Here is a 21,898-nt window from a genome sequence, read left to right on the forward strand (position 1 = left end):
CCTTTTTCTCTAGAAAAAATTATTAAGGATGCTATTTAAGTTTGATCACTCATTATCACAATAATATTAAATTTAAAAACTATTCCATTGATTATAATTTAGATATAAAATACTTTATCATTAGTGAAATGGATACGTTTTAATACATTTGATCTAACTAAATCTTAGACAAAAGGGAAAAAATAATTTATTTATTTATTCATTTATTTAATTTAAATCATATTTTTTGTCAATAAAGATTGTTAGTTAATTATTAAGATACTAAATCTTAAAATATAAATAGTTTGTTTACCTTCATTACTAGAGTTAATTATTAAGGAAACTATTAAGTTTTCAAGATTTATTATTAATTTTAAAACTTATACATTTTTATATACTAACAAATAAATAAATATTTATAAATTAACTTTCAACAAAACTAACTTTCATAATCTAATAAAAATATAATTAAATTTTCAATCAATAAAAATTTATGTGTTTAATCTATTTTTTAATATATTTTAAATAAAAATGGTCAAATACTAAAAATTTTAAAATGAAGCTCGATAAATAAATAAATAAATAATTATTTGGATAATAAATTAATTACTATTTTATAAAAATATTATTGAATATTTACTATGTTTATTTTGTAAAGTAATTAAAAAATAGATTTTACTTTTTTAAACCTGATTTCTTCAATTCATTTTTATTTTGTTTTTGTTTTTAATTTAATAAAATTAAATTAGGTAAATCTTAGAGGTTCACAGATAAATTTTTTTATGCCATAACTTACTTCACAGTTTTGTTTTCAAACCCTTAAAAAATTTCAAAAAATATTGAATTTTGTATTTGAATACTTTTTATACTCTTTATTTATATATTAAATTCAATTTCTGAATTTTATTGAACAGTGATTTTACTTACTTTTTAATAAATATTTTGATTTATTTTTTTCATTTTAAATTAAACATAATTTAGGTATTATAATAGAATGATATCCAACTCATCATATTTTAATACCTGGATTAGAAATATATAATTATGGATTTTACCAAAGTTTCCCAATTACTACAATTAAAAATTTAAAATAACAGATTGATTAAATAAGAGTAAAAAATAAATAGTTAATCAGATTACTTTTTAGAGACTGATGAGAGAAAATATTCTTAATTTATCATTTTTTAAGATTTAAAAAGAAATAAGTAAGGCAGGCTAATCAATTTAATAAAATATTATAAACTTAAATCAGTATGAAATATATTAATTCAAATAATAAGAAAATAATAATAATAATAATAATAACCTGATCATAAATAAAAAAATTAAAAGAGCTTATTTAATTATTTGTAGAGGTAAATCTTTTTAATATTTATTAATAGAATTAATTATCTTAGAATTAGCTTTAAGTCAATACCAAATTCACTTTTAGAATTATCATAATAAATTCAAATACAACCATTAAAAAAATTATATAAATTATTTTATTAGTTTTATTAATATAAATTACTAATATTAGTTAAAAAAGTTGGCACAACTATAGTTATAATCTAATTAACTTCTTAAACTCTTTTAGAATTATGTAATTAATCTGCAAATGAAACCAGAATATTGACAGTAGGACTTGATATATATATATCTTAATTGATTTAGCCCATACATAATATCTTTTAAATAGTAAATAGCTTTAATTTCAATTTTTATAACCCAAACTATAGATAGTCTGTCTTATGTCAAAATATGATTATATATTATTAATAATAAAACGGTAGCCTTTCAGCAATAAGAATGCAAAAATGGATTGAAATTTACACTTTTCAAGCTTTGGTAATCAATTTTTTACATTATATCTGAGATATTTAGTAAAGCTATTAATGCACACTCTCTGCTCAAATAAAATCATTATAACTTATTATATCAGCTTCTTTCTGCAAACAAAATAGAAAAATAGTATTATTTGTTGGATTTCTTTAACTAGTTTATCTATTAACAAAAAAGATATTATGTTAAAAAAACAGAATTAAAAAAAATATTGATGAGCTCTCTCTTGTGTATTTAGAATATTATCGATCGATCTCTACAAAAATTGATTATAAATTTATATACTCTTTTGAAAGGGATTTTATTGGAATTAATATATATTTATTTGCTGGTAAAACTAAGTGGTTGAATATTTTAAGTTTATACTAACTATAAAATCTTTAAGTTGTATTTTAACTAAATTATCGTGCACATAGTATCTTATATCCATTCTGTGGGTAAATTGTGACTTAATTAATATTTATTCAAATTTTAGCAAGGTATTAGAGATATTAAGATAGTTAGTATTACAAAAATTATCTTCGATTCAACACAATTAGCAAATCTTATTTGTACAAAAGTCACATTATAAAGAAATAATGGTACTACATTATTTCATATTATTAAAATAACTTACTTAGGCTATTTAGGATATATTAGGGTCCTTTTTTTTAATAATTGACACTTTTTAGAAGCTAATTTATGATCATTGCTAATGATGATCCTATGAAAACAATTACCTAGTTTTCATATAACAATTTCTAGATAAGCATCTCTATTACTTTTATAAGAAATTTAAAAATCGAAGGTAACTATCCTATCCTGTAAGCTCTCAAGGAACGAAAAAACCTAAAAGATAGTTAATTTTAAAAATAATTTTCTTGTATTTTTTTCAAATCAGAAAGAGTTAAAAGCAAGCAATTAATTTTATAATTCACCTTATCCAAGTTTTAAATTTGATCTTTAGCAAACAACTATTGGTTCTTATTTTCATATTTTATTAACGCATTTTTTTAGAAAAACACGTCTTTTATACTAGTTTAATGTAATTTAGTAAGCTATTGATTATTTTTTTTCAAGGAAAACTTTAATTTGAGTTAAATTACTTAAATTTTTGTGATCTGATATTAACAAGAGATGCTAATTTAAAACATAGATTTGCTAATACTATTAATTATAATATAATTTGAAAATACTCTTTTATCAAAAAATTACAAGGGTTTGATACAATAAAAATGTGTGTAATATAAAAGATTTTTATTCGCATAAATACATTTTTTAAAAATTATTATGTAATTAATTAATAAAATTTTTTTTTTTTCATACATTTATGGATGGTTTTTATTAGTTTGTTTGAAATAGATTTTGCTTATCACACCTTTTTTACACAAATAAATTAATTATAAATCTCATATTAAATTATTTTGAAGATATCAAACATATAATTTCTATTTTTCATTCAAATAATGCTCATTTTAATTTCTACCTTCATTTATTATTTCAAAATTAGTTAGAAAATTAATGAAAAAATTCATCAAATAATGTGAGATACTTTACTTTATCTTATTTCTTGATATATCTTAAATAATTTTATGAAACAAGTAATCATTCATTTTAATATGTTTATGCATTGTGGCAATAAAAATAAAATACTATAAAAATAATTAAATAAATTTCATAACTTAAAAATTGATTGTTCTAATAAAAACTAAAAATACAAAAAATTTTTGCTAAAGGCAAAAGAAAAGTAGACAAACTAAAAAGTACAACAATAACGCCTAAATTTAAAGTTGCTGGATTAAATATTCTGTTTATTTGTTATTTCTAATGCAATTATAATGACTAAATATTATTATGCACTAAATGATAAAATAATATTTTGAAACTTTTTACATTTATTTTTGAATATTTTTATGAGGAAAATTTTTTATTGTCAGTTTTACTTCCTATTAGTTTTTATAGAACAATTGAGTATAGAGACTTAATATTTATTTGTAAGTTAAAGATTAATAAATTTTAGATGTTATTTAATCAGTGAGTGAGTGATAAAGTTAGAGTGTAAGTTAGAAATCTTTCGTAATAGAGAAGGATTTAAAAAATAAAAGTATTTATTAAATAAAATTTCTCTAATTATTCTATATCAGAGAGTGTATAATGTAAAACTAAAAAATACAATTTACTTCAAGCAACCTAAATAACTTACTAAATAATTAATTTTATTAAATCAGTAGCCAATAAAAGATTCTTTTAAATTGTTTATAAATAGTTTACATTTGGCTAAATACTTAGATAATTAATAAAAAAAGTAGAAAATAATATTATTTGAAGTATTTAACTTAATGAAAAAATATTTTTAATAATTTCTAAAAAGTGTTTAAAATTTTTTGTAGCTTTGATAAAAAATTAATTTTAACCTTATATATGCATAAAAGGTTTACTCAAGCTGTGTGGTGTAAACTATGATTTAGAGTAATTTAAAACTTAATCAACTTATATACTTAACTGTAAGTAATTATTCCTTAGTGAGTTATGACTTTTTTAGTATCAATAATTTGAAATTCTACAGAAAGTATGGATGGCATATAATTGTATTTACTTTAAAATGCACATATGGATCAATCAATCTTTCAATTTTTGTATATACGTATGTATGCATACAAATTTATGTATTCTATAACCACTAATTTTGTACAGATAAATTGAACAGTTAATAAAGTTATATGCTTAATTTACAAAGTATGTTAATTGATATTAAAAGATTATAATTTATCTACACTATAAACCACTAATTTATTTATAGCCAGCCTCTTGAAATATCCGTATTTAAAACTAGCTGCATTATCGAAATTTATATTAATAACTCATATTTTTTCTACTTTATCACCTACCTATAAGTATTTATTTCTCAAATTGATATGCCAAGCCATATTCTAATTAACATTAAATACTTAATGATATAAAATTTTGATAAAATTAATATTATTTAAATTTAGCCATTATTTTGTCATTAAACATGTCTTATATATCTTATATGAATTTAGTTTACATTTATTCATTAAATTTGTTTTTTTACATGTGATATTTTCTTTTACCTTACAATAACACATTAGTTTATTTATTGTCGAAAGTCCATTTTAAATTTTTCCTTTTTTTAAAATAGAAAGCAAAAAAGAAAAAAGTAATGTTTTCGCAGTCTATTTTACTATGAAAAAACTATTCTTACATTTTAATAATTTTGCTATTGTAATAAATAATGGGATAAATTCTATATATATGTAATATTTTTAGCAATCCTAAGGTATTTTAAATTTAAAAAACACTTTTATTTAATTAATATTGACACAGCAAAGATAACTCCTTTGTAAAGTTTGTGATAGTTTTATATAAAATTATTTTAAATAAATTGTTTTGTTTACTTTTATATAAATAATAGATTGATAATTGATTGTAAATATATAAAATAACAAAATTTATAAAAGAAAGTAGCTAAAAATAAAAATAAAAACAAAGAAAAAAAATAGAAGTAAATTTTGTTTAATATGAAGACAGATTTAAAAAAGGGTCATTATTTTTACTTATATTCATAAGATAATTTGCCAAATTCAATATTTAATAACATTATTTCATTTTGAATTATTAATTTTCAAGAAAAGAACCAGCTTGCTTTTCTTTATTTTTATAATTAATTTAGTTATTTAGTTTGTCTGTTTGAAGACTAAAACTAAAAAGAAATAGAAATTTTTTAAATAAATAAATAAAATTATATAGATAAATAAATGATTAAATAATATCCATACATGTAAAGTCTATAACATTTCTAAAGTAAATAATATCGGATTTTAAAAACAAACTAATTTGTTAGTCTACACACTATTTATTTTTAGAGTGTAAATTAAACATTCATTTTTCTTCTTTTAAACCCCTTCTTTTCCTAATATTTTTTAATCACTTTCAAAAACTTACTTAATATGTAGATTTTTAAAAATTGTATTTCTTCCATTTTTCATTTGTGTTAAAAGGTTTTAAGCTTTCAAAAACCTCAAGATTTATTTATTAAACAATGATAAACACAGTGTTTTATTATTCCATTTTATTCACTTGTTTTTGTTAAATTATTTACTTTTTTTAAAAATATTTGGTAACACAATGAGTAAATTTTTATCAAATGAATATTTTTATTTAAAAAATCTAATTTTTCTATTTTAAAAATGAGGGATTATTCAATGCAAATTCTAAATAGACTAAGATTTATAACTGAATTTATATAAACAGTATCTATTTTATAAAAATATTTTTCATTTTGATAACTTTGGCGTTCAAAAAATAAAAAATTATTAATTTATCAGCTAGCCTAAAAATGCTGGTAAAAGTTAATATATTTACAGTGAAATCAATACTTTCCTTTTAAAAGTTAATATATAAAAATAAATAGCTCCATTTCTTTTAAGCAAATTTAGTATCTAAGCATAAGCTATAGTTACTAGCAACCATTTTTTTAATTTCTGTTTATATTAAATGTGTTACTAAGTAGGAAGGATTTTTGTGGATATAATTCCTGATAATCTAATAACTGCTGTGTTACAAATTTTTTAAACGAATCTAAAAAATTTAAATATTTATATTCGCATTGAGTTTTCTATTTAAAATAAGCAAATTGAGAATAGGAAGAACAAAAAAAAGATTTGAGCTTAAGAGAATAATTTACTTTTTCTTTCTTTAATAGGAAAATTATAATTTTTATGGATATCTGACTTTCAAGATCATAAAAAAAATGTGCGTGAATGAATGAATAAATAAATGTGTGTTTTTATTTATCTATGAGTTTATATGGAATAAAAAAGAAAGAATTTTATATTTATTTAGTTTTATGGAAAAGGGTAAACAAAAAATATTAAAATAAATTACACTACATTAGATTTAATTACTTATTTATTAGATAGGCAGTAAAAATTTACTTTTGATTATTCTTATTTTGCTTGTTTTTTTGATGGAAAATTAAGATTGTAAGAATTTTTTATTTTTTGATAATTAAAAATAGATTTTTTTTCTCTAACTTAATTTAGATCAATCAATCAACCAGTCAATCAAAAAATGAGAAATTATAGGTGAGATATATATAATAGATATATCTAATAATACGAATTTTTTAAATATTTTTATAGTTGTTCTGCTAAAAATTGGGAAAGCCACAAACTAATTAGAAATATATGAAATTTTATTTAAAATAGCTCTAATCTCTCATAAGAGATAATCAACTCTAAACAAATAAAAAATATGTTAAAATACATTCAGCAGTATTATGTTATTAATATTTTTGTTTATTAACTGATTGGTTAGTGATTGATTGACTGATTCAGTTAGTGAGTGAGCGAAAAACTTACTTATTTACTTTACTGAACGACTGTTTGGCTAGCTAAATTAAATTCAGTTAGAAAGGTATTTTTGCTATTAAATATAACACAAAGATATAAATGCATAGTGAATTATCTTTATAGCAATTTGATTTACTTTGAATACGTGCATTGGTAACATATTTTTGCTTTAAAGTATTATTTTAGAAATAAGTCGATAAGTCAGTTCTAGAATAAACATAGAAATAAATCTATAAATTTAATTTATATATTTATTTTATAATAAATATGCTATATATTCATCGCCCAGTATTTTTATAATAATGTCTCAAAAATTTCATAATTTATTTTCTACTTTTTACTTTTTATTCATTTTATCTACAAGAGAAATACTTTAAAAAATGACAATTTTTGTATATTTTTAAGCTGAGCAAACAAATTTTGGTAATTTTTATATCAAAAAAAGGTCATACAGAATAATAAATAATATGTAGGTACGTGTTAGTTTAATTTAGTATTATTTTGGGTTTGAATATAAAATATTTAGTAAAAATGATTCATTTAGTTTGAACTCTTTTAATATAAAAATATCATTATTGTTTGTGTATAAAAATGAAAATATTTAATTTAATTTTATTATTGTATTTTTATTAGCTTTTGCTTACAAAAATAGAAAGATCGATCAATCGATAAATTGCTATTTATGTTTAATAATAAGAAAAGCGTATTTTTTCTTATTTGTTGGATATTTGTTTGTTTAGTAAAATTTTGGTATAGTAATGCTTGCTAAAAAATGATAAATAATTTAGTAAAATATTCTTGCTTTATTTTGTTTTTATTTTATGAAAAGAGTGGTAATTTATTTATTTATATGCTTGTTTTGGTCAATGATTTTGGCTTTAAGTCTCTAGCTAGATAGATAGATAGAGAGATAGATATCTTGATAAATTTATATAAAATTAGAAATTGTTAAGATTGATAAAATTTTTTGCTTATAAGTATTAATTAATTATGTGAGTAAGTGAGTGAATGAGACTGATGCCGAGTTTATTTTTTTACTACTTTCAAATTTATTTAGTTTATTGTTTTTAAATCCTTTACAAGGCTAGTCAACTTAATTAATTAATTATGTATGTATGTAAAGTATGTAAAGGGTAGCGTTGATGCATTTCTTTTAAGCAATTATTATTTATGTTGAAGGAGAAAATAGAGAAATTTAGTAAGTGATTAATTTGGTTATTATACATATTTTATTAAAAATATTTGATAAATTTCAGGCAAAATAGAGAGTTCATTGATTCTTAATAGATTGGTATAAATTGATGGAGAAAGCTTGAAAGAAAGTAATAGATCTAGATTTTGCTATTGTACTATTATTAATAAATAATTCGATAATAATAATTAATTAATCAATCATCAAAAAAGTGATTGATTAATCGAACAAAATTCAAGTCTTTTTAAGATTTTAATTTTGTTAGTATCCACAAGAGACGCAGGATTGAAACTGTAATCAAATATTTCTTAATATTTTTCATATCCTATTTAGCTATCTAAATATTTATCTTTTTATCTATTACATATCTTTGTTTTCTTTCTCAATTTAATTTGTTGTATGTATTTAACAATTTTAATTGAAATCTAAGTCATAGTGAGATAGATAGATACGCTCATTAAGTTTATTAGATTTTTTCTGTAAAATATGGATGATTCAATATTTGTTAGCTGTTAGGCCTGTTTTGTGGATTATATTATAAAAGCCTTTACAAAAGGTCTTTGAGTAAATTTAATTACTCTAGTTGAAGACCTTAGGCTAACATATCTTTGATTCTACTTTCAAAAAGATTCCAAAATTCATTTAGACGATCTTCAACAATCAAGTTATAAATTGGATCTTGCTTGGAGGGCTCTTTTTAGAAGGGATAAACTCCAAAAATTGAAGAAAAGCACAAAATGCCATAGCAAAAGATATCATTCGCTTTCATGCTGATATTTTTTACAAGATTCTACATTTTCTCTTGAGAAGTTATTATTTGTTATTGCTCATTATTAGTCAGATTGCTTCCAACAGTTACATCTGTTGAAATAGTCATCTGACTATCACTAATTTCCTCTTCTCCATTAACTGATGTTACTGATTTTTAGGGTTCATCACAGTATAAAGAGCAAGCTCTTTTGAAGTTGCTGTTTAATATTGAAGATAAAGAAAGAGCATTATTAGGGATTTAGCCTTCTTTTTCAATTTCATGAGTAGTTTAAGAGGTTGTTTCCAAAAGATAGCAAATATCTAGCATTTCTGGGCTCATGTATTTTCTGTTACGCAATTTCCAGCTTTTCAAGTAATCGATTGTTTAACATTGCTCATCCACACAAGAGAATTCAAAATCAGCTAGTTTCAAAATGAGTCGACCCTTTTTTGAAGAGGTCTTTTTTGACTACTTTTTAGACCCATCTGAGTTAGTCGAGTCTTTCCTGCGAGCAGATTAGTCAGATAATGAACAGGAAGATGAAATATCTCCTCCAGATTATTATTTATTTGTTAATTCGCTATAAGTTTCTGATTGAGTTGTTGAACGCGACATTTAGTCTTCAGTATTGATTTGAGGCTTAGAATCAAAAGTATTTGTTTTACTTTTTGATTACTGGTAAATACTTGTTTTATCAGCCTAAACAAACAAAAGACAGTTTTCCAATTTAATGTCATTGTGGACATAATTTTTTTGATGAAGATAGTCAATCGCCGAGGCTATATTTCTCAATAAAGAAACTTGTGTTCTAAAAAAAGCCTTAGTACGATTTTAAAAGAAATGAGTCAAATATTCTAAAAAATCACAGTCAGCTTACTCAAGTCGGATACAGCACCTCTCTTCATTTTGATAGAACTGAATGTCACATTTAACTATATTAGGATGATTCATTTTAACCAAAATGGAGTGCTCTTTCTGCAAACGCTTGCATTTAGGAGAGTGGCAATAATTTCCAGTTTCTACTGAAGAAGATTTGCTTTAATTGTTTAATGAATGAAGTTATCTTTTTTTGAATACTCCCATTCAATTCAATTTAATCAATCAATATTTGTTATTATGAATTTGATTTTTTTAATTAGAAATTCAAGCAAATAAATCAAAGTCAAATCAAATCAAGTGATAAGCAAATAAATAAACAAGACAGAAGGCAAACAAATAAATAAATAAATAAAGAAAGAAAGTAGAGCGGAGGAATGTTTTTTGGATATTTTACTGGAGTAAATTCTTTAGGTTGTTGTCGATAAAATTTCTTTGTTGATTTTTGTATTTTTATCTATTATAATATTTTTTATTATTTTACTTTTAGAAAATACTTTTTTAAGGTAAAATAAATCAAGGGATTTTTCAGTTAATTTAAAAAGTAAAAATTTTTTAAAGCACTGACTGATTGATTTACTAACTAATTTTTTCTCGAAAAATACTTAAACCGATTTTATTTTTTTGATATTTTTTATTTCAGCAAAATATTTTATCCTAAACAGCCAGCCTTTCAAATTCAATCAAGATAGATGGCAATCAAACCAAAGTAGAGAGTAAAACTGTGTCTGTAAAAAGCTTAGCTCTTGAAGTTTTTTGTATTTTGTGATGATATTTGTTTATTTGTTTATTTATTTTCTTTTTGGGAAAAGAAATTTGATATTGTTTGAATCAATTATAAATTATAAGAATTGCTTTGAAGTGGTGTTTTAAGTAGAGGTAGGAATTCTCTTTAGCATAGATAATTAGATCTATTTGAATTTTTTAATTGATTAATTAATTTGCTTGATTAATTGATTGATTATTTGTTTATTTTTGATTTGTCCATAATATTAATAAGCAATTCATTTATATTTATATGTAACTAACTATTTATGGTGGGTGAAATAAGAGTTAGGAAGAAAGGAATTAATTAACAAAATCAATTAATATTAACAAAAAATAAATAGTAAAAAATATTATTTGCTCGTAATTATCAGAAATCAGTATAAGAAAAATCATAAAAATAAATTACATTCAAAATTAAAAAATTGGATTGATTTTTTTCCTCATTTAAACTAGTCAAAGTATAATATTTCTATGCAGTATTTTAATACTGGCAGATTTATTAATTAATTTATTTATTGTATAAGAAATATTATCTTTTATATTTCATCTTTGCCATTTATTTAATGCTTTTTTTACTTAATAACTTGAGTTTAAATTCCAACATTATTTTTTAAAAAGTAAAACAGCCAGACAGAGAAACAGAAAGACATCCAGCCAGCCTGTATGCTCAGCTTCCCCTTATTATTATAAATCAACCCGCCCCACCTTTTTATTATTTAAATATCTATTTTAATTTAAGAATATATTAAAATGGTTCCTCTTAATTTTATATTAATAGCTGTTATGTCTAAGTTCCGCTAAAATCATATTATTGCTTTTCATCTTCTTTTTATTTTTTAGATTTGCTTTGTTTTTGCTTTTGATAACAAATAAAAAAATCAGGTAAATTAGAAGAAATTCAAAAAATTTTTAAAACCTGATATTCATTTAATTACACGAAAAACAATAATTGATTTTCTAAAACTTCTTCTTTACTTTATTAAACCATCAAAGCTGGCTGTATTTCTCTATTCCAAAAATAAACTTTCACAAGGAATACTTAGATGATGCAAAGGGAGTAATTCAGCTCCAATTTCGATCAGAAAAACAAAATTTGACAGAATACTCTAAAATATATTTTAAATTTATTTCTAATTGCATTTAAAAATCAAAGTAGTTAGCCAGATTTTTGAACTAACAGCAATACTAGCGTTTTTTATCTAATCTGATTAAATTTGTGTATAAAACAAATAATATCGTGAAATACTAATTAATCAACTATAATAATTCAAAATTTAAATAAAACACAAAAACAAACATCATAAATTTTTTAAATCAAATAATCTTTTTTTCTTATTACTTTGTTTGATACATCAATTTTGCAAAAAATTTTGGTAATTTTTATTAAAATACTTAAAAATAAATTAAAAAATATTACGCAAAGCTAAATCAGCGTCATCTTTAAATCAGATTTATCTTTACTCATTTATTCTGCTTTAAAAACTCTCCTTTCTTTAAAAATCTTCAACTTAATTTTAATTTTACTATTTTTAAAATTATGTTTGTTCTTTTATTATAAGCTTGAAAAATACAAATTATTTCTTACAGTTTTTTTAGTAATTAAATAGAAAAATTGTACTTTTTTGTATATTAAAATCAACCTTAATTACTTTTTTAGATTAGTTGTCATTGAATTAAATAATTTTATTAACCTTCATCAAAATACTCTCTTTTTAATTTTGTTTACTATTATGTGGAATTAATTAATTTATAAGTTTTTCTTCAGTGGGATCTCCGCCTAGTGGCTAATGTTCTTTATCAACATTAAAGTTATCAAAATTAAATTTACAATATTTAAAATGAAATTAATAAATAACAACAATATCTATTTAATCAATTAAATAATTTTCAAGGTGATGAAACATAAAGATAGGTCAATTTAAGATACTCATTAGTTTTCTAATTCAATAAACAAATCTTTTTTTTTTTAAAGAATAAATTTAGGTCTATTTGCACTCAAATATTATCTATAAATAAATTGATTAAATAATTTAATTTATACATTAATGAAAAAATATTAGAAAGGTTTAATCAAATATTTAGTCACATCCATCAAGAAAAATAAGTAAACAAATATCTTGAAATTTTTTGAAATTAACTTATTTTTACAAGTTGCTTTTTTTTAATGTAAATCAAGTTATCAATTATTGATTAAAGTTATTCTTTTAGAAATTATAATCATAACAAAACCATAGTTGATGTCTTCTTATCTATACTTATGGTAATAAAATAATAATTCAATGTTAAGCTAAGAGGAAAAATAAATCAACCCTTCAATTATTCATTTATCAATTAATATAATCTAATTAATTTACAGTATGAAACGTATTTTCTTTTGTTTTAGACTTAATGATTTTAATTATTTGAGTTTTTTTAAAGTAGATTAATAATGAATGTATGTATGTTAATTTAATACCTCATATTTATTTTTAGCTTACAATTTAAAAAATAAATTAAGTAATCAGAGAAGCTTTTTATTAAGTAAGATCTAATTAATTAATTAGTATTTATTTTAAGTGTAAGATAAGAACTAAATATCGAAAGTTATGAGAAGTAAATACCAAAATATAAAGAAAGTAAATTTATGATTGATTTTAATGCTTAACAAAATTTAGCTAAGTTTCATTTTTATTTTATAAAAAATTTATTCCAAATAATTATGACGTTGATAATAATGATCATTTATACAATCAAAACTTAAAAAAGTGAAGAAAATATTATTGAGAAATAGGATTTTATGAATAAAAATGTAATAAATACTACACTATAATTTTATTTATATTACTTAATAAAAACTAAATAACAGATTTATTTTCATTAATAATTTATCTAAGAATCTAATTAAAATTACAATTTATTTTCTTTTTTATGAGTAAATAATATTTTTAGTGAAAAAAAACCCAGCCTATCTATTTAAATGTCTATTTGAAAATTCTAAAATACGATATCAAAAAAAGAAAACCATCAATCTTTTACATTATACATATATATTACTCTCAATTTATGTGGCTGTATATAAAAATTGCTTAATAATGCATTAATAAGATATTTGATGACTAGTTTACTAGTAGAAATAATCATAATAGAATTTCATTTACATAAAAATAAAGTAACCAAAACTAACTAACTAAATAATGTCTTTCTTATTAAAATTTCAAATTATGATTTCTTAAATTTAAAAATATTTCAATGAAATTTTAGCCAAGCTTAAGTCAAATGTAATTTTAATGCATATTTTAAAATGTAATCTATCTCAAAGTATTTTATAAAAACAATTTTTTTTGCAATATTAACCTTAATTATTTGATTTATCATAAAAATATTAGTGAATACAACTTGAATATTAAATAGATCATGTATTAATATTATTAATTATTGAAAATATTTCTTTCTATAATGTTAATCTCACTACTAACAAAATAGATCAATAAAATATTTTTTATCTTTAATAAAAGGCAGAAGGCAATTTTAAGAATGCTTTCATTAAAATTTATTTTAGTTTTTTTATTACAAAATAAATATTTGTTGCTTTTTTTGTTATGGTGCTTACTGATTAAAATAAATATTGATATATTTCGATAGCTCGAAGATTGCTTTTAAAGAAATCCTTTTCTGATTTCATCAAATTAATTAGTAACTAAAATTAAGACAGAATTTTTGATTAAGTTCTTTAACTTCGAAGAAATACTTCAGTGGAAAATAATCAATATTTTTTTCTTTAAAAAAAGTAATATAAACAAATTTAATTTACACTTTTAACAATTTTAAAATTAACTCTTTTCAGATCAACTTAAGACAAGTTAAATTCAAAAGAGAAAAATATTCACTTAATAAGATTAATACAACTACTTCCTTTTTAACATTTTTCTAGATTAATCTTTTTCTTAATTTAAAAAATAAAAAGAAATTCATCAAATTGTAGGTCTATAAGTATACTTTAGAAAAAAAATGTAAACTGATATTAATCAAATCACTTTACTTTAATTAATTAGTTTATTTTCCACACAAATTTTATGAAAATAAGTAAATTCTCATATTTTTTTCTTATTTCTATTGATATTAAAAGATATTTTTTTTTTTAAAATTGAATTGAAATTAAGAGCGAAATTTCTAAATTATAAGTAATAAAATATATATTTACTTATTTTTAAATAAAAAACAACTTATAAATTAAGAGAAACCTTTAGAATAGCTGATCGCTTTTTATATCTAAATAAAACTAACTAGAAGTTTTCCTTTTCTTTGTAAAATTAACAATTCAGTTTACAAATATTTCATTAGGTTTTTAAAAGCTTACAATTCATATTTTAAATAATTTTAGTAAAATCTCATGAAAAAATAAAGAGTAAAACAAATTTACAGTAATAGAAACTACTTTATTATTGTAACAAGTTAATATTTATGAATGGTTTTGCAGTATTCAAAAGTACTAAATTAAACAAACTAATCTTCAAAAATCAATATGAATATGAAGGAAGAATCGATCAATATTTTAAATGAAAAATTATTATTTTTTTTATTAAAATATTTTTTTTTAATCAGTTGAAAAAAAATAAAAAATTTTAAAGTAAATGCCATTTAAAGTTAAAAATTAATAAATGTAAACTTAAAAAATATTAATTTTGTATTTTTTTAAATTCAAACTCAACCTTAAAATGGCTATTGCAGAAAAATGTTTAAGAGATTAATTTGATTAAACAATAACTAAATTTGGGTTTCATACTAAGTTTTTTTATTAACTAAAAATACAAAGTAGGTATTTAACTTAATTTGATGAGAGAAGATATTTTATGAATATTAGAGTGATTACTGATATTGATGTAATTATTTATTGAGAAAATATAAATAATATTTTGTAATAAACCATTCAATTAATTTTAAAATTAAAAGAATAAAGTAATTCTAAACATCCTTATTATTTTTCTTTTTTGATATCAAAATTATTAAAACATTCTTTTAAATTTTTCATTTTAAACACCTAAAAAAATGATAAATATAAATTCAGATTAGCCCTGATAACATCAATAGATAGAATGCTAACTGTTAAGAATTTATGGGAATTTTTTATCAGATTAAGGGAAACTTAAAATTGTATTTATATGCTAATAGATTAACGAAGTTTCAATATTACAAAAGAAGAAAAACTCTAGAATTCATTCATTCATTAATAGATAAAACTAATAAATAATATTATAAATGAATAAATAAAGAAGTTTGTTATTTATGATGATTTATTAAGAATCAATTATCAATTCATTAATTCAAATGAAAATTTGATCGTCATTTAATATTACTAATCTGCTTTTAATAATATTATTAAAGCTTAAAATAAGAAAGAAAGAAAATAATTAATAATATTCTTAAGCACAAATACATTTTTCAAATTTTTAAAATAATAATTAAAACTCTCCATCTTTCTTCTCAAGCTCAATAGCACAACACTCTCTAGACTATATCTTTTAGATAAATTAATGAGTAGATAAGAGATTTCGGATAATAATCAAACTATAAATAGCCAAAAAAATAACTCTGATAAAATTAAATCTTTGAAAAAAAACACATAATCTATTGAGAAGCTTCTACATAATTTAGAAGATGCATAGCTTTATCAAGATTAACTTGCAAAGGAGTAAGACATTTTCAAGTTAATTAAGAGAAGAATGCTACAAACCAATTTATCTGATAAGCGTGCTCTAGGAGGATTGCTAGGCACTGCTATACTTGGAGTCATAGGACTTGCAGCAGGTTTAAATATATTAGGAGTTGTAATCGGAGGAATTTTAGGAGCGTTTTTAGGAAGTTACGCTGGTAAAAGGATTAAAGAAAATGCCCTGAGGAAGAAAAAATTAATGAACATTGATTTACATGTCATTAAATTTGCTGCTTACGTTTCTTATTTGATGGATTTGCAATCTCAAGTGTAAGATTCAGAAGAATTAAGGTATAATTTATAATAATTATTTTAATCATAAAAAAGAACAAATAATTTTGAGATGTTAAAATAATACATTCCCCTTTTAAATATTTTAGGATGACCTTGATACTTCTTATGTCTGATTGTAAAATGCTAATCCTTTATAGCTAGAAGTTTTAGAAGTTAGAAAAAAAGCAGACAATTAAAATATAGAAGAAGCTCTTAAAATTACTAAAAAAGGACAAATTCATGCTAGCTTGCTTAGAAATGTACTGGATGGTAAAGCACTGGATAAAAGATAGCTAAAAATATGCTTAAATGCCCATTGAAGCATAGGAGTAAGTTGAGAAAGAAATAGCTAGAATTTCTTTCAATTTTTTACGCCCTTTATCTAAGCTGATGGGAGTAAATATGAGAAGCTTAAATGAAAAGCAAAAAAAGCTTGAATCAAAAATAAATCTGCTCCTTATGACAGCCCCTATATTGAACCTTCGTGAGAAATTTGCTCAATAATAGCATTTTTAAGAAGGAATTGAGTAGGAGTTTCTTGAAAACATTTACAAAGAAGTAGAATTATAACAGTTGAAAGAAATATTAGAAGATCAAATAGCTTAAGACATTCTCAAAGAGGATTAAATAGAAATTCAAAACTAGTAAAAATCAGAGTTAAATAAAAATAGTCTTTCTCACTCTAAAAATTAAGCATAGTAAGATGAAAGTAAGTCATAGGATGCTTAAGAAAACAGAGAGCCTTCTAACAATAACAAGTCTGCTAGTTAGAATTAGTAATCAAATATTCAATCAGTCTCGAACAACAATTCACAGATTCAACCCAATCCAAATCATTTTCATACCAATACTAACAAATAGAGGTTAATTGATTTAATAAATATGGCTTCTTAATAAAAGTAATAGGAGGAAGATTTCACAAGCTTTAATTCTAAATTCGCACTTGAACACTTTTAGTCTTAATTTGGCAGATAAAAATATTTGCAAAATGATAAGCCTAAAGTTTTGCTCTTTGAAAAAATGGCAGGAGAAAAGTAAAACGAATAAATAGAAAACCAAGCAGAAGGTAATTAAGTTAGAGAAGAGAAAAAATAAAACAATACTTTTTTGATTACAAATTTTCAACATTCAGATGATGTTCTTTATGAAGAAGACTAAGTTGATAACTAAAACGGGACACGCCACAATCAAAAAAACCTTGCGTTGTTAGATTTGCAGTATTAATAATTTTTGAAAGACTAAAATGCCAACAAAAAGGCAAACGACGGATATATCCCATAAAAGTTTTTATCAAATAATGGAATTGATGAAAATCAGTTTGCAAGCCAAGCTGTTTCTTCTAATGAAATTTAATAATAAAATTGCCAATAAGAACAAAACCAAAAGTCCAACTCAAAAAAATCCTTAAGTAATTTTGTTAAATCAATAAACGATTACAACTAAAACAATGAAGACTAAGAAATTGGAGAAAAAGATACCAGCAAAACAGAGTCAAAGTAAGAAAGCCAAGTAAATGATCCTGCTAATTATTTATCTCATGGAGAGGATAATAATAAGCATTTCAAAAAGAATGTGTAGCTTGTCTATTAAAAGAAATATTAACCAAGCAGAAATTCTCAACAAACGAATAAGACAGGAAGAATGAGTAACATGAGTTTAATTATGGATGAAGAAGATCTTTAAGCTGCTATTTAAGAACTTAAATTTGATAACTAAATGCTTAACCAAAATAAAGACATTCGCATTAAGCACATCATCCATGAAAATCTCCATTAAGTTGAAAATAGCCCTTCTCAAAGCTTTGTCAGGAATAAAAGAGGAGATGTTTTTCTTAAAATGAACAGTTTTGATTCAATATCAACTCACTAAAACCAAATAAAAGAATCTTTTGTTGATAATAATAACATTAAGTAAGACAATTAAGTAGTAATTGATATTAGCCAGATTAATTAGCTTCAAAATGACGAAGTTGTTCATATAAATCATATCAAAGGATCTGATAATTAGGATCATAAAAAAGATACCCATTTTCATGTAGAGCATGCTCCTAAATCAAGCTTTTGCTCCAATTTCGGCGAGCCAAGAAACAGTTAAAAAAGTATTTTAGGAAACGAACTTCACCAAAATCATGAAGAGTAATAAATACTAAAATCACCATCTTAGAGAAATTCATTATCTTAAAGCAAAAATTTGAAAGTCATTCACAATGAAAATCATGGAAAAAACTAAATTGTGCACTTAGGCTAAAATTAGCTCTAAGAATTTGAATCAAACAAGAAAGATTTCTCATCTTCTAAAGGAACAAATAGTAATCTATAAAGGGTTTTTGCTTAAGAAAAGGGTGAGGGACACCATTTAGGTGCCATACACTTAGATATAGAAAATAGTGGTATTTATGCTAAAGATGACCATGAATAAGTAGATAGAGTAGTTATTTCAATGCTCACATCTTCTTAAGTAAAAAAGAATAATTCTTAACAGAAAGTTGATGTAGAAATTGAAGAAAAACTCATAAAACTAAAAGTACTTGATGATGAAGACCCAGACAAGTGCTGGGAAAAGGTAATAAACAAGGATAAGATATCAATTTATAAAAAATCAATACCAAATAACCCAAGTGTTATGGTGAGAGCTGAAGCATTTGTTTCTGAGTGCTCATAAGATGAAGTGTTTGAATAAATATATTATGAGAACAACCGTAAAAAATGGGATAAGGTAACCTTAGGGTTTTCAGTTATAGAGTAACTTGGAGAATTCGAAGATATTATATACTTTTACATAGATCCTGGGTTTGGAGTTACTAAAAGAGATTTCTTATAGAAGAGAGCAGTAAGAAGAGATTACCCATTAAAAGGTGAAATAACAATCGTTTTCTTCAGTACGACTCATCCATCTATGCCTGAAATTAAAGGTAATATTAGAGCTATCTCAAACATAGCTGCTTACATCATCAGACCAGTGAAAGAAGGTAAAAATCATTGTCATTTAACTATAATAACCTAAAGTGATATAAAGGGACAAATACCTAAGTATATTGTGAATTTCTTGGCAGCCAGAGCTCCTGCAAAGTGGATTGAGTCCATGAAAAAAGGAGTGCTTGATCATAGAAAGCAAAAAAAGAAATGAAATTTACTTTATATTAACTACTAATTAAAAAGGAAATATATTAAAATATCATGATAAAAATTTATAACACACATTAATATATATATTCAACAAATACTTTTAAAAGATATTTTATAAATTAAAATTGATAGTCTTGATTAAATTTCAAACTATCTTCTAACATTAATAAATATATAAAAAATTCTTAAAATTAATTTTCATATTATATAAATTATACTGTATTCCAATAAAACTTCATTTAGTAAAATTGATGTTATCTTTTATGATTTTTAAAGTCTATTTTTTATCGACCAAGCAGCAATCATTTAAAAAAAATCAGTCAAGTTAAAATGAAATAAAATCATAAAATATTTTTTTAAATGTTTATTGTATTAAAGATTAAAAAAAATAAATTGATCATGCTAGTTATAATGAAATAAAATCATTAAATAATATTTTTATTTTATTAAATATAAAAAAAAAAAATTGAAATATTACTTATTTGATTTTTTTTGTATTTTTTTGCGTTTGCCATCATCATCAATTATTTAAAAAATATCAAAATTTAAATTTTTATAAATATATTATAATGAATTAACCTTTGGTTTCAATTTGTTAAATAGCGCATAAACAAGTTTTATAATTTTGAGGAACGAATTTTTGTGTATTTTTTGAATCAAAAATTAAAAATAAGTAATTTAGTAAAAAAATAAATATTCTGCTTTCTAAAAGATAAAAAATAGGTTAAAAATGTCGAAGAATGCTGCCACTTAAGGATAAGAAGTAAAGAAAAAGTAAATGATGAATAATGACTAAGTTTTGAATGAAACTTAGAAGAATGAAATTAAAAAGGCTTTCGATTTTTTTGATATCACAGGTTCAGGAACAATTGAAGCAAAAAATTTAAAGGTTGTATTGCGTGCATTAGGATTCGATCCAACTAAAGAAGAAATAGTTAAGCTCATTAAGGAGTTAGGTAAAGGTGAAAAGCAATATGATACTCAAAGAATTGACTTTTAAGAATTCTTAAACATTATGATGGTTAAAATGAACTAAAAAGATTCTTAAGAAGATATACAAAAAGCATATAATCTCTTTGTAGACAAATAAAAAGGTGTAATTACTATGGAAAGCTTAAAGAAAGTAGTCTATGATCTAGAAGAAAATATGACAGATTAGCAGATTCTCTAGCTTATTAAAGGTGCCAATAAAAATTTAGATTATTCTGACAGCGACGAAGCAAACAAGGGTGATAAAAAGAATGATGAAGATCCTGTAGTAACTAAAGAATAATTTATTAAAATTCTCTCAAGAGATTTAAATGAAGAAAAAAGAAAATGAGTTAAAAATGTTTTTAAATTCAAGCTAACTAAATAAATAATAAAAAAAATACAATTTTATTTTAATAAATTTAGCATTTTTATTTTTAAAAAAAGTATCTTATTTATCTTTAAAATTCATATTTTTTGTTACTTTTCTCAAACCTAATTAATATTCTTTATAATTCTAAAACAAATTAAATTATTATAATCTTAAGAAGTTAGTATTAATTTTTGAATTTTAATATTTTAAATGAGAAAATAATTTTAAATTAAATGTTTTTTTCTTTTAAGGAATTATAATTATTTCATAGTGTTTAGGAAAATGAATTAATTATTTTTACTTTAAAATAATTAAAAAAATAATTAACTCTTTATTAAATTTAAGTGGAAAATGAATAAAATTTAAAATTGATATTTTTATTTAATATTTTGCTAACATATATTTAATAAATATGACATTAACAAAAGCAACATTCTTTTTACTAACAATAAAACATATTTATAACTTAGAAAATCATTTATTAACTACACAAGCTATAAAATGATAATAATTCATTCTTTATTAAATTTATGTGGAAAATAAATAAAATTTAATGTGGATACTAAGATATATTTAATAAGTATTATCTTAACATAAATAGCATTCTTATTACTAGCAATAAAATATTTATAACTTACCAAATCATTTATTAACTAAGGAAGCTATAATAAGATTTTTATCTTTTTATGGATATTATTTTGAATAAAATTTGTTAGTTATTAGGTTATTTG

At 21.8% G+C, this 21,898-nt stretch overlaps 3 protein-coding genes across 3 annotated transcripts; 2 read left to right on the forward strand and 1 right to left on the reverse strand. All coding sequences in view use genetic code 6, as the record gives it.

Annotated features, from left to right (window-relative positions):
- Nucleotides 1–8,797: 8,797 nt before the first annotated feature.
- On the reverse strand, nucleotides 8,798–10,177 carry TTHERM_00006360 (kinase domain protein; the record flags this gene model as incomplete). Its single annotated transcript, XM_001008117.1, has 1 exon — nucleotides 8,798–10,177. One exon carries the CDS (start codon nucleotides 10,175–10,177, stop codon nucleotides 8,798–8,800), a length of 1,380 nt encoding a protein of 459 aa, XP_001008117.1.
- Nucleotides 10,178–16,248: 6,071 nt separating this feature from the next.
- On the forward strand, nucleotides 16,249–19,826 carry TTHERM_00006380 (START domain protein; the record flags this gene model as incomplete). The annotated part of the gene is made up of 2 exons (XM_001008119.1): nucleotides 16,249–16,718; nucleotides 16,808–19,826. The coding sequence occupies 2 exons, from the start codon at nucleotides 16,249–16,251 to the stop codon at nucleotides 19,824–19,826; spliced, it is 3,489 nt and encodes a 1,162-aa protein (XP_001008119.1).
- A 729-nt stretch (nucleotides 19,827–20,555) lies between these two features.
- TTHERM_00006390 (EF hand protein) lies at nucleotides 20,556–21,146 on the forward strand (the record flags this gene model as incomplete). Its single annotated transcript, XM_001008120.1, has 1 exon — nucleotides 20,556–21,146. The coding sequence occupies one exon, from the start codon at nucleotides 20,556–20,558 to the stop codon at nucleotides 21,144–21,146; it is 591 nt and encodes a 196-aa protein (XP_001008120.1).
- Between the last annotated feature and the right edge of the window lie 752 nt (nucleotides 21,147–21,898).

Source organism: Tetrahymena thermophila, assembly GCF_000189635.1.
Source record: "Tetrahymena thermophila SB210 genomic scaffold scf_8254803, whole genome shotgun sequence".
NCBI lineage: Eukaryota > Ciliophora > Oligohymenophorea > Hymenostomatida > Tetrahymenidae > Tetrahymena > Tetrahymena thermophila.